General features: G+C 44.2%; 1 protein-coding gene across 1 annotated transcript in view; it reads left to right on the forward strand.

The window, feature by feature from the left end:
- Positions 1-14,329, forward strand: part of ABCB1 (ATP binding cassette subfamily B member 1) — a 105,380-nt gene that overhangs the window by 58,723 nt on the left and 32,328 nt on the right. The window contains exons 10-17 of the mRNA XM_027102795.1: positions 280-405; positions 510-713; positions 1,404-1,574; positions 4,282-4,443; positions 5,271-5,447; positions 5,960-6,106; positions 8,599-8,706; positions 12,348-12,425. Of these exons, the coding sequence (XP_026958596.1) occupies positions 280-405; positions 510-713; positions 1,404-1,574; positions 4,282-4,443; positions 5,271-5,447; positions 5,960-6,106; positions 8,599-8,706; positions 12,348-12,425 (1,173 nt within the window). The remainder of the gene's footprint in view (positions 1-279; positions 406-509; positions 714-1,403; positions 1,575-4,281; positions 4,444-5,270; positions 5,448-5,959; positions 6,107-8,598; positions 8,707-12,347; positions 12,426-14,329) is intronic.

The raw sequence follows: 14,329 nt of genomic DNA on the forward strand, positions 1-14,329 counted from the left end.
TGTTTTTTGCGGTACGTGGGCCTCTCACTGTTGTGGCCTCTCCCGTTGCGGAGCAAGGCTCCGGACACGCAGGCCCAGCAGCCGTGGCTCATGGGCCTAGCCGCTCCGTGGCATGTGGGATCTTCCCGGACCGGGGCACGAACCCGTGTCCCCTGCATCGGCAGGCGGACTCGCATCCACTGTGCCACCAGGGAAGCCCTTAAACCTAGTTTTGAATTGAGTTCATAGTCTCAAAATCTGTGTATTGCCTTTAAGTTTATTTCTCATTCATCATGATAGATCTTGAAGGGCCTCAACTTGAAGGTAGAGAGCGGGCAGACGGTGGCACTGGTTGGAAACAGCGGCTGTGGGAAAAGCACGACGGTCCAGCTGATACAGAGGCTCTATGACCCCACGGAGGGCGTGGTGAGATGACTTGCTGAACTAGGTGCTGCGGCACTGAGTTACCTTTGCAGATTATACATCACAAGTCTGCAGTGTGTGAATATCACACCTACTTTTTATTTCAGATCAGTATTGACGGACAGGACATCAGGACCATCAATGTCAGGTATCTGCGGGAAATTATCGGTGTGGTGAGTCAGGAACCTGTGTTGTTTGCTACCACCATAGCCGAGAACATTCGCTACGGCCGTGAAAATGTAACCATGGATGAGATTGAGAAAGCTGTGAAGGAAGCCAGCGCCTATGACTTCATCATGAAACTGCCTAATGTAAGTCCTTCTCGATCTTTGTCATGCGAGAGGGTTATAAAATGCTGGCCTGATGCATAGGAAGTTAGGAAATGACTGTAAACTGGAGGAACCTCCTAAGAAGGGAAATCAAGAGGACTTCAGATTTTAAAGCTCTAGCAGCATCAACTAGTAGTAGACATACATATTATTTTTAATTAGGGTTGGTTATTACTAAGTTTAAGGAACTGGACCATACTGCCTGTGAGGCTTGGGTTGTTTATGGGATTGCTTGCCATCTTTTTTTTTTTTTTTTAATAAATTTATTTATTTTTTGGCTGCGTTGGGTCTTCGTTGCTGTGCGCGGGCTTTCTCTAGCTGCGGCGAGCGGGGGCTACTCTTTGTTGCAGTGTGCGGCTTCTTATCGCGGTGGTTTCTCTTTGTTGTGGAGCACAGGCTCTTGGCACATGAGCTGCAGTAGTTGTGGCATGCAGCCTCAGTAGTTGTGGCTTGCGGGCTCTAGAGCGCAGACTCAGTAGTTGTGGCGCACAGAGCTAGTTGCTCTGTGGCATGTGGGATCTTCCCGGACCAGGGCTTGACCCCGGGTCTCCTGCATTGGCAGGTGGATTCTTAACCATTGCGCCACCAGGGAAGTCCCTGCTTGCCATCTTATAATCTGAGCTGAGATAGCTTATTCTATTGCTTAATCCTCCTGTGGTTTCTGTGTTGTAGAAATTTGACACCCTGGTTGGAGAGAGAGGGGCCCAGCTGAGTGGTGGACAGAAGCAGAGAATCGCCATCGCTCGGGCTCTGGTTCGCAACCCCAAGATCCTGCTGCTGGATGAGGCCACCTCAGCACTGGACACTGAGAGCGAAGCGGTGGTTCAGGTGGCCCTGGATAAGGTGGGTGAACCTCATTTCAAACCTAGCTGATTTATAAGCACAAGAACATTCCATTGTTAATTCTTTTCTTTACATCTTTATTGGAGTATAATTGCTTTACAATGGTGTGTTGGTTTCTGCTTTATAACAAAGTGAATCAGTTATACATATACATATGTTCCCATATCTCTTCCCTCTTGCGTCTCCCTCCCTCCCACCCTTCCTATCCCACCCCTCCAGGTGGTCACAAAGCACCGAGCTGATCTCCCTGATATTTTTTCTAAAATCTCTTCTAAAGTGATGCTTAAAGCTGTTAAAACCATCAGGCCTCTTTGGGTCTGTTTGTTTAACTTCGCTCTATTTCTCTGGTATTTTTTAGGTAGACATGAATAAGCTTTCATTTAAAGACACTTGCAAATTATTATTTTTTCCTTTATTTTTGGCTGCATTGGGTGTTCATTGCTGTGCATGGGCTTCCTCTAGTTGCAGCGAGTAGGGGCTACTCTTTGTTGCGGTGCATGGGCTTCTCATTGCGGTGGCTTCTCCTGATGCAGAGCATGGGCTCTAGGTGTGTGGGTTTCAGTAGTTGTGGCATGTGAGCTCAGTAGTTGTGGCACACAGGCTTAGTTACTCTGCGGCATGTGGGATCTTCCCTGAGCAGGGCTCGAACCCATGTCCCCTGTGTTGGCAGGTGGATTCTTATTGTTATCTTGAAAACTTATGAGCCTTAGCGATGACCCTGTTATTTAGGTTTTGTGAGTTTTTGTTGTTGTCAACGAGAGGAAGGTTTACAGTTTCCAGCATGTTAGATGCCTCTTGAAGACTCTGTGGGAAATGAGAAACCTGTTATCTTCAGGAAAGTGCCGGAGAGCTGCCGATGTTGGAAACATACCTGAGCCATGAAATGTCCTTGACCATCAACAGAGTTTGACCTTCCAGCAGTTCTCGAGTCTGTGTGACTCATTCACCAGTTTGGACTTGAGTGCTCGTGCTGTGCCGGGCACTGTGCTTGGTCTCTGGTGTATGATGGTAACCAGGCCAACTCTGTGAGGACAAGAAACGGGGAAACCTTTTAACCCATAAGTGCTCCAAGTTGAAGTGTCCCAGTAGAATTCAAACATGAACTCACGGGCTTCCCTGGTGGCGCAGTGGTTGAGAATCTGCCTGCCGATGAAGGGGATGCGGGTTCGTGCCCTGGTCCGGGAAGATCCCACATGCCGCGGAGCGGCTGGGCCCGTGAGCCATGGCGGCTCAGCCTGCGCGTCCGGAGCCTGTGCTCCTCAACGGGAGAGACCCAAGCAGGGGAGGGCCCTCGACAAAAAAAAAAAAAAAAAGATGAACTCATATTTGCTCCAGTTCCTCTTCTGTGTAATAACAGAACAACGCTGTTTCTCTAAACATTCTGTCAGAGTGCGTAATAGATTGTTGAGAGAAGAAAAAGCAGGTCACTAAAACTTCTGTGAACCAAAATAGAAAGAGATGGGATTGTGGCTGCGTTTTCCCCCTTCACTTTGCTTATCTATAATGTCACATCTGTATTTTCTTATAATTCTACCATGGCACTATGTATTAAATTATAAATAAAATGAATTTAGAAAGGTTGCATTTAAAAATACCTTTTCTTTAGCATGCACATTTTGGGGGGGAATACCACATCCCCGACTTTTGAAAGCATCCATGGAGCTGATCCGGTGCCTTCTCTACTTTCTAGTTGCTACCACCTAGAGAGTATTTTTCTGACATGTATTTTTTTTTTCTTCTCAGAGTTTTTCACTTCTCTTTTTCATACTGATCCTGATACCTTTTTTTTTTTGTTAGCTTGTTTTGAGAATTTTATTGCTAGTTCCTGGAGAGAAATATAGAGTAACAAACGTTATAAGCACTGGGAGTTACAAAGGTTAAAGAAATCTCAGGCGAGTTCTAGTTCTCTGGCTCTGTTCCATATGAAAATAAAAATGAGATTGGGCGTTTAAACATTTACGTAGCTCTTCAGTTTTCCATGATGCTTCTCCCTAGGAATAAGAATCATTTATTAAGCATTTACTGTGTACATCACAGTGCTTCCTGTGCATTGTTGTAGTTATCACAACTACTCTAAAAATTAGCACTATATTATTATCCCCATTTTATATATGAATAAGTTGAGCCTCACACAGGTTAAAAGATTTGTATAAACTCCTGGAATTCATAAATGGCAGAACTAAGATTTGAGTTCAGATCAGTACAACGCTGAAGTCTGTACTTTGTTGCTTCACATTTATTATTTGTCTTGATCATCCAAATGTCCTGTGAGATAGGACATGGTGATTCCCAGGACTGATGCTAGCTCGTATGCACCAGTGTAGCAACTGGCCTGTACCTGCTCTGATTGACCAATTCTTGGGCTGTAGGGTGTTTTACTTTATATAAGCCCCTGATGATTACTATAAACAGGCTACGAGAGGTTGAGTTAAAATACTTAGAGGCTTACATAATATTAATATGAGACTATCATATTTGTGTTTATAGTTATAATAGAACATCATTTTATTTTTATTATTTTTTAATTTTTTTTAGAACATCACTTTAAACCACTAACTGTACATTTACTGAAGGCAGAGACTGTCTTATATAGCTTACACAGTTTTGCAATATCCAAGGCATTGGTGGTCAGTAAATATAACTTGAATTAATGAGTTTTTCCAGATAGTTGTTCCTGTATTCCAAAACCAAATTTTTCTCTCTTTAGGCCAGAGAAGGCCGGACCACCATCGTGATCGCGCATCGTTTGTCCACAGTTCGTAATGCTGATGTCATTGCTGGTCTTGATGATGGAGTCACTGTGGAGAAAGGCAGTCATGATGAACTCATGAAGGAGAAAGGCATTTACTTCAAGCTTGTCACAATGCAGGTATAGTCTAACTCTAGCATTTTCCTAAAGCACGATATGTTAGGCATAAGCTGATTTTGCTGTGTTCAGTGCTATAAATAAATGTTACCATTGATTATCTTGAGAAGAGGGAGAAAATACTTGGGTGGGATTCAGGATCCGACCAGTGTTTTTTAGAGGTTTTTTCTTTCTCTTGAAAGGAGGGAACATAAAGAAGGATAATTAGAGAAAAGTAAAGTTAAAAAAGGCTTAAAGGTGAGCTATCCACTCAAGTAGCCACTAGCCACATGTGGTTATTGAGCACTTCAGCGGTGGTTAATCTGAATTGAAGTGTTTGTAAGCTGAAAATGCATACCAGAGTCCAAAGACTTAGACTTAGTTTACCAAAAAAAAAGCAGGATATCTCAACAAGTCTTTACACTGATTACATGTTGATCTAATACCTTGGGTACATTAGGTTAGATAAAATATATAATTAAAATTGATATTTCCTCTCTTACTTTTTTTAGCATGGCTACTGAAAAAAATTGTGGCTCACAATATGGTTTGCACCGTATTTCTGTTGATAACACGGGTCCAAAGCAAATATGATTGAGCCAAAAACACCCACAAAAAGTATATGACTAGATACATGGAACGGATGCCATGTTGTTTCAGCATATTTTCTGAGAATACTCATTTAGTGGTTTTAATTTTCAAATATAATCACACCAGAAAATAGCAGTTTAACTTTATCCTTTTCCTATACAGACTTAAATTGCCATTTCCTTGATATTTGCTGCTAAGCGATTAGTTTTTGTTGGTTAACTGAGTCTAACCAACTTATGCATATTTCTTATTTATTTTAGACAAAAGGAAATGATATTGAATTAGAAAATGCAGCTGGTGGATCCGAAAGTGAAATTGATGCCTTGGACACGTCCCCCAAAGATTTAGGATCCAGTCTAATAAGAAGAAGATCAACTCGCAAGAGTATCCATGGACCACAAAGCCAAAACAGAAAGCTTAGTACAGAAGAGACTTCGGTACGGAGGAGGCTGTGGACTTATGTCTTCACCAGTGGGCTAAGGCTGGGATACGAGTGGGAACAAGAAATGGTTATCCAGAATCCTCCTGTCCTATCCCCTAGCCTGTTCCACAAATCCAAATCTCAACATTTTAGACTCAAGTTGGAATTTATAGGACAAGAATTTTAGAATTAGAATTTATAATTTAAAGAGATAGATTACAGTGGGTCTTCAAACACAAACATTTTTGTTCTTTCATCCTTACTTATAAATATACTTGTCACGTTCCAACTGTCAGGTCAGACTTAAATGTTTATGGAATCATTTATTTTTAAGAAATAAAGGAACGATATAACAGAATCTGTCAGCACTTTTTTTTTAAGGTAAATAGCCATCAGTTGATAAGGAAGTAAGAAAAAGATATATTCATTTAAAAATTTTTCTGCATACAGAAGAACTGTACATCAATTAAATCAGTTAAGTATCAGTTCTTTCCTGACGAGTTTGTTGTATTATTTTGTGTTCTCCAGGATGAAAATGTACCTCCAGTTTCTTTTTGGAGGATTCTGAAGCTGAATATAACTGAATGGCCTTATTTTGTGGTTGGTATATTTTGTGCCATTGTAAATGGAGGTCTGCAACCAGCATTTTCAGTAATATTTTCAAGGATTATAGGGGTAAGTGTTTATGTCCATTTTGGAGATTTACTTATGAGTCCTGACTAAAGAATGAACTGTTTGTGTTTGTAACTTTATACAGAAACCACAAAAACATGCAGCTCACCTTCATATGACACTAACCAGCTTGTAGATGTAGGAATAGAAGTCTTGTTTGTGATAGGAAAACTAATTTTTCAAAGCTTCCTTGGTCGTGGCATTTGCTTTCTATCCTAGGGCCCTGGGAATGAGATCCCTGAAAAATAGTCCACGAAACTGACTTAGATGACTGTCCCCTACCTGCCGTCATTGGACTGTGAGTCCAGTGGAACTGTCCTATCGCCAGGGTGCGAAGAGACTTCCTCGTATGTTCATCACACTGGCTCAAGACAGAGCTGCTCTCTGACTCATGTGCTTGTCAGGACATAAGCAGGCTGAGCGCTGGGCCTCTGTGAGATGTCCATCCCACGTGTTAAGAGGAAACAAATGGGACGGCTTCCAAAAGATGCAGGCTGACAGATGCCGGTTGCACCTGCTTTTCATTTCGGCATTTTCAACAAAGAAGTTACAATCCAGGCAGGAGTGCCCTCTGTTAATGACAGATGTTCAGACAAGCTGAGGACACCTTTGCCATAACTGCTAGAAACATTGTAGAGAAAGAGATGGATCACTACACAAAATATAGACCAAACGCTAACTTTTGATTATATTAAAAGATACATAAATATGCCGGTCCACCTATGCCTGGCTAACTTATTTCCGGTTGGCGTTCACATGTTTGATGTAGTCCTTCAAGGAATATCTTCATTGTCTGCTTTGTGCACGTACTGTTCTGCGTGCTGAAAAAGTACCAGGAAAGGGAGGAAGTGTCTGATTCCATGGAGCATATGTTCTAGGCCAGGGGTTAGCAAACTTTGTCTGTAAACGCTAAGAGAGTAGATATTTTAGGCTGTGCAGGCCAGATGGTCTGCGTTGCAAATGCTCAACCTTGTCATTGTAGTGCACAAGTAACCATTCAGAAGCAAAGAAACATGGTTGTGTTCCATAGCCACCATAGATTGGCTGGGGCCGGTCCCTGTTCTAACATTTGTCTTGCAGGCACAGAGGTAGACAGTGGCATCATCAGGGAAAGAAAAGGAATTGGATTAGTTAGGAATAGATTTGGCTGTGTATAACAAAAACTTACAAATTTTAGGTTTTCCTCATTCCTCGTGTAACAACAGACCTGGAAACAGGTGGTCCAAGGCAGACATATTAAATCCTAGATATTGGGTAGGGAACAAGCTCTCTGCCTCATTGAAGGTTTGTAACACAGAATTTAGGATTGTGGGCTCTGAGTTAGATTGCTTGGGGGTATAGCCTTGGGTCATCACTTGGTGGCTGTGTTACCTTGAACAAGTTAATTAACTTCTCTGTGCTTCAGTTTCCGTCTATGTAAAATGGTGATGATAACAAACCTCAGGAGGTGGTTGTGAGGGTAAGGATAGTATACATGAGTTTGTTTAGAATAACGCCTGGCACAGAGTAAGAGCTCACTGATTGTTAGGTCTTTTTTTTTTTTTTTTTTTTCTTTTGCGCTCTGCGGCCCTCTCACTGTTGTGGCCTCTCCCGTTGCGGAGCACAGGCTCAGCGGCCATGGCTCACGGGCCCAGCCGCTCCGCGGCATGTGGGATCTTCCCGGACCGGGGCACGAACTCGCGTCCCCTGCATCGGCAGGCGGACTCTCAACTACTGCGCCACCAGGGGAGCCCAGGTTTTATTTTTGTTGGAATGAATCAAGAAAAATTAATTTAACTTCTTCCAAAAAGCTTTTTTTTTTTTTCCCCCTTTATAAGGGTAAAGTTGTCTGGGTTGGCTTAGGAATATGGCTCTCACAAGACTGATTTTGGCCCACTGTGAAGGGAGGTGATTTTCTTTCCCTGTGGCATGGTTATTCTCTGTTCTTGAAGCCCAGGGCATCCTGTAAGCTCTTCTAACCGAGGTCTCCACATGTGGTTCTAGGTCAGCTGGCTGCAGTTGCCCACTGGCTATCTAACTGGCCATCCTACAGAGGCTGGCTCAAGGAACCGCCTTTCTTTGGAGAGGCCTGGGCTGAATGAATGAGCACCTTTCCTGGGTTCACCGAAACCACATCAGCAGATGTGTCTCTAGACACCTTGGGACAGTTCGAAATGTCCAACTTGTAAAACAATAGATCGACACACAGTGTAGTTTCCTGTCAAAGGAAGCAGAGTATTTGTTCCCAATTCTGCTGTGGTGGGTGTGGCGCCCCCTTGTGGCACTCTTACTCCAAGAAGTAGTATGAGCAGAAAAAGAGCTGGATAGACTGATGAATGACAGGACCACTCTTGGTCCCCAGGGAAGGCAAAATATGTCCCCCTTTAGGGAAGCCACCCTGACCTCCACATACTAAGGCTCCCTTGGCCCCGAATACTCTGCTAGATGCAAAATGGGTCAGACTTTGAATGATTTCTTCAGTGGTACTGAAAACCCTTTAAATATTTTCTTGACAGGTTTTTACCAGAGATGACGATCCTGAAACCAAACGACAGAATAGTAACTTGTTTTCACTCTTGTTTCTAATCCTTGGAATTATTTCTTTTATTACGTTTTTCCTTCAGGTAAGTGTCTACATTTTCACTTTGAGAAATGTACCATTGTTCAACTGGGGGAATTTATTAAACATCTGTGTAATAACTTGCTTTTTAGTAGAATTGCTCCTCTAGTTGCTGGGCTGTTAGCAGCCACTTGTTTTGACATTTTTAAAACAAAGATGTTTTGCTTCCTCTGGCTCCCTTGCTTACTTCCTTCCCACCTTCTCCTCCCCCAACTGGAAATGTTAATGAAGTCAGAGGGAGCAGAGAGTATTTGATCTAAGCTGGTGATTGGAAATGAAAGCTAATGTTGACTTAAAAAAATGCACAGTGTGAGAGTCATGAGTTAAGTTTTTTTGGCTGCATTGGGTCATTGTTACTGCGCGCGGGCTTTCTCTAGTTGCGTCGAGCGGGGGCTAGTCTTCGTTGCGGTGCAAGGGCTTCTCATTGTGGTGGCTTCTCTTGTTGTGGAGCACGGGCTCTAGGTGTGTGGGCTTCAGTAGTTGTGGCTCGTGGGCTCTAGAGTGCAGGCTCAGTAGTTGTGGCACACAGGCTTAGTTGCTCCGTGGTATCTTCCCGGACCAGGGCTCGAACCCGTGTCCCCTGCATTGGTAGGCAGATTCTTAACCACTGCACCACCACGGAAGTCCCATGTGTTAAGTTTTATTTGGGGCAAGATGAGGACTGCAGCCAGGGAGACAGCATCTCAGATAGCTTGGAGAAACTGCTCCTAGGAGGGAGAGGGGAAGGTCAGTATATATATGATTTTGGTGAAGGGGGAGTACATTGCAATCAAGCACATATTTTTTGCAGGTTTCTGTTAGTCACGAGGAGCAGTTGTCACCATGAAGGATTTTAGTGCTTTTCTAGATATGAGGAGATACAGGAATTGGGCTCATAAAATTGGCTCCTGAAAATATCTATCTGAAGACCTGTTCTGCCAGTTTTTACCAGAACACAGAGTGCCTCCTTTCTGCTCTCCACCCTGAACTCCTTTCAGGGGGTGTTGAAAGTCAGCAGCTGCAGCAGCACATGATTTAATCCTTGTAGAGGAACATGGCAAGTACCAATTTGTTGCTGACACTAGGCTCTAAAAAATGGGATTTAGGGGAGCCTTGGACATATGTTTGGATATAAGTACTGCCAGTCAGTTTAAATGCTTAGAGAAATGTCTTCCAGTGTTCTAAAAGCAACAACAAAGCCCAGAACCCCATAAGCCAGTTACACTGATTTTAAAAATGTTTGAAGAGTTTATCATTTATCTGTTGCTAAAGGAGAAGGAACACTTTTAATGATGGAAAAATGTCAGTCTTCAAACAAAAACTGTAGGAAACCTTTGTAAAGACTCAGATTTTACAAGTTGCTAATCATTTGGCTGAGATGAAATTGCAAGGAATTAAGTGCTCTAAAAAGCTCAGCATGGTAAGACAGTGTGGGCTTTGGTGTTAGGCTAGGGTCAAGTATGAGTTACTCCAGTTGCTAATTTTGTGTCCTTGGGCAAGTAAGTAACTTAAACTGTGTAAGCCTCAGTTTCCTCATCTGTAAAATGGGGATAATGGTAGCTGATGCTTGATGATTAAAAGAGATGATAAGACTAAGTTCCTAGGTCTGTGTGAGGCAGTTGTAAACACAATCCCTTATTAAATGAATGAATGATTAGTCACATGTAATTTTTTAAGATAGAACTCTCAATAGGTCTCTTTATTTTACATGGTGTAAGCATGTATTCATATTTTGAACAGACAGAACACTTTTCTGGACATGATAGGAGGTCCAAAGCTCTGGACTCTTGTTACTGAGTACTGGAAGTCTCTTTGGGGAATTTGATCATACTAGAATAAATGTGATACTCTAATTGTATGTGAGATTGCCTTACCAACTATTAATGCCATAGGCGTTGGGAGAAGGTAGAGCTTGCTGCGGGTGCAGTTGGTTAAGAAATTTGGAGGGAGGTAGGCTTTGAGCTGGAGATATGAATTGGTGAAGCAAAGGCAGTTAAAGTGGTACCTTTGTAACATAATGATGCTCAGAGAAACTGGAGCCTGGTTTGCTTGGCAAACCAAGGTGAAAACAAAGGCTCTGAATCCCAGGACCTCAGAAGTGTAGAGGTGGCACAGTGCCTAATGGTGATGTTAGAATGCCAACTCCTCATTTAGAAATACAAGGAAGGAGCTGACTGTGGGGTTAAATCCCAGGCTCTGGGTTCTCATTCTGGTTAAGATTCTTTTAGACTGAAGATTCAGATTCCAACTCTGCCACCTTAGAACTGTAGCCTCCGGCAATTTACCAGCCTCTCTAAACCTCCATTTCTTCTGTAAAGTGGTGATTATAGGTTTGTCCTGAGGACTTACAATGTTTGTGAAGTACTTAATGAAAGTTCTCAACAAGATAGCAACAGTAACATTCCTGTAGTGGGCAAGATAGTTCAGATTTCATTCAGTCTGATAGCAGAAACCTTCATCTGGTCATTTCCAAGTAAAGTTAATCATTTTGATAACTTCAGGCCTCAACTCAGTTAATCCAGGGTTTCTCCCTCTCCCCCTTCTCCCTGGATTGGTGTCTATTTTCGCAGAAGGGTTAGGCAGCATTACAGCATTGGGCAGAGGGTGGTGGTCTGTGCACCTCCCCTGCCCCCCTGCCTCATGCTGGTGACCCGAGGGGCTGGTGGCCCTCCGTTACATGGTCCAACCTGTCTTCCTTGGTCAGGAGCACGTGGAAGAGTGTTCTTTGCACGTGTTTCTTCCCTTGCTCTCCGTAACGTCCAACACACTAGGCTGTTATTAGGGCTTCTCCTCTTCTGATACATCATCCAGCCATTTCCGCTCAGCTTTCTGCAGGCCATTGTGTGGCAAGCCTCATCCGTAAACTGCCACTCCCCAGCGCTCCAGGTAGAAAGGGGAGCAATGCTTCCTTCTGGTCCTGTATCCCCAAACTCACTGGGATGAGGGTCTGTCCTCGTTCCTCCCCAGCCAGGGCCCAGCATGGCCATACAATCACATCTTACTTTCTTCTTTCCCCAAACTCTCTTCTTTCCTCCCAGACACAGATTATATCCTTGGGGAAAGGGGAAGGGCAGTGCAGAAAATTCTCTCTCCGTAAGTCTTTCCAACTATTTTGCTCCTAGACTTTGGCTTTTTTTTTTTTTTTAACTTGGAAACTAAGAATTTGATATCTTTGTTGTCTGTATCTTTTATGGCCGGGGTGGCTGCATATTCTTGTTTTCCCAGGTTGCACCTCGGGTCCTGGTGTACTTATGATACATCCCCCCTTCTCACGCTCAAAAATGTTCTGGTTTGGATGATACGTAATATAAACCCCCGGTTTAGAGTGCCTTCTGCCTTGGGAACAACTCCCCAGCTTCCTGAGTGACAGACCCTGTTTCACGGGGAGAAATAAGCGGGAGGGGGAACGGGGGACAGAGAAACCACGTCCTAATAAATCCCCGACGGGCCCACCTGGGGAGCGGCAGTGTCGATCCCGGCTCTGCCAGCAGTGCGGCTACCCGCCGTAGTACACTGTCACCGAAAGAGAGCCACGCCTTGAAATTGGGCTTTCTGACTTTGTCTGGTGTCCTGCTTTAGCGGTGACACCAAGTCCCCCTCCTGTTGTGTCATCAGCGGCTGGGTCTCTGACAAGTCTTTTCCCTCGGGGCATGTTACTCTTCACAGGGCTACACGTTTGGCAAGGCCGGAGAGATCCTCACCAAGCGGCTCCGATACATGGTTTTCAGATCCATGCTGAGACAGGTATGTCTGTTGAGGGCTGTGCCTGGGATATGCAGAACGCCCCGCTGTGACATGTTGCGGGGAAGCAGTGGGGCGCCGTCCGGTTACTCAGAGCTCCTGTATTGATCGTCCCTCAATCGCATATCAGAGATGCTGCTGAACCGCCCACCGGGTCAGGCTCAGAGCCCTGCCCTGGGAGGTCTCCTCTGGGTGGGCGCAAGGACGGGGGTGCCCGCGAGACAAATGGGAGTCTCCAGGGCAGATTCACCTCCAGCCTCTGTCTCAGCAGCTGTAGGCAGAGTAGGTGGAAGCGATCTTCCATGCTTCTCATCCCTTTCCTCTCTTTCTTTCCGTCTTTCCCCGGGGAAACCCAGGATACTTGTGTTTCTTCCCACCAGGAAATGCCTCCTGTACCCTTTCTTTCCACAGATCAGAAGTCATCCCCATGGCCCATTCCCTGCTGCTCAGTTTCTTCGCTGGGGCTAGACTGGTAGATTAATTCCAGCTGCAGTGTTGCTAGCTGATAATGATTTAATGGAATGTCTCTCACACTTAACACCTTCAGAACCCTAAGGACAGACAGATGTGAATGTTTTTCTGGGGAAAGGGGGAAGGGGATTCTGGACATGTAACCCAGAGCAGCCCAGTTCAAAGGGGAAAGTTTCTTTAACAATCATGCAGATTTTGTCTGTGACTTTGTAACTTTCCATTTTAAACTCACTAATACTATGATGCTCCATCTGGATGCCCCGGATATGCTGGGCGTACTTGAACCGTGGCTGAGGAACACCACTTGGCTGTGTTGATGTCTAGATGACATTCACATTTTCCCAGCTGTCTTTCGTTCTTCAGTCCTTTCCTACTCCTACCCCTGCCACGTAAAAAGAAGACTTATTTATGGGGATTGCTAGCTTGTGACTGACAGAGCCAGGACTGAATCCAGTGAGTGAAAGAGCACTGTTTGGTCGAGGACCCTGTGTTAGGATTTTCGGTCAAACCGTATTTATAAGTGACACTGGATTTAGACTCAAGGCTTTGGTCCAGGGCTAAATGCCCCATTGCCCCTACAGCCCCCAGGCCAACTCCTACGTCCATTATTCTTTGGAAGCTGAGCTGATGATTTGTGTAATGCCCTCTCCATACATTATTAAGTCCAGCCATCATGCATTAAGGGCCTTCTGCTGACAAGGCATAATACTAGGTATTGTAAGGCCTTCACATCAGAATGGCCCCTAGTACACGGAAGTTACATTTCAGTGGGGGAGGCACTTAAGCACTGAACAATTTTTAAAAGCAAACGGATACATACTATATCTGTGGTTATTTCCTTCAGTATTTTTGGGGAAAATGATAGGTACTGCTTTAATTGCAGATCACCCGTCGAGGTAACTTCTTAGGACCATAGTTATTCTTGTAACAGACATAAACTGGTACTTCAAACTCAGTCTTTCTAGTATTTTTGTATTGAAAAGTGTAAGTGGTTTTCCAAAGAAAATCCTATTTTATGTTGAATGCTAAATTTTTTTAATTAATTAATTTATTTTTTGCGGTACGCGGGCCTCTCACTGTTGTGGCCTCTCCCGTTGCGGAGCACAGGCTCCGGACGCGCAGGCTCAGCGGCCATGGCTCACGGGCCCAGCCGCTCCGCGGCATGTGGGATCTTCCCGGACCGGGGCACGAACCCACGTGCCCTGCATCGGCAGGCGGACTCTGAACCACTGCGCCACCAGGGAAGCCCTGAATGCTAAATTTTAATATAGATTTCTTTCGTCGATTTTTTTTTTAAACCCAATTGGTTTATTCTGCCCTGAACCACAGTTATCTGTTGATTCGACTTCTCTGTGTGAATGTCTATTAAGCATTCCATACCTAATATTTCCAGAATTGAACTTCTGACTCTCCCCTCCCCACAAGGCTTGCTCCTT

This window comes from Aethalodelphis obliquidens, unplaced genomic scaffold, assembly GCF_003676395.1.
Source record: "Aethalodelphis obliquidens isolate GAN/ISIS:26980383/991018 unplaced genomic scaffold, ASM367639v1 scaffold5, whole genome shotgun sequence".
NCBI lineage: Eukaryota > Metazoa > Chordata > Mammalia > Artiodactyla > Delphinidae > Aethalodelphis > Aethalodelphis obliquidens.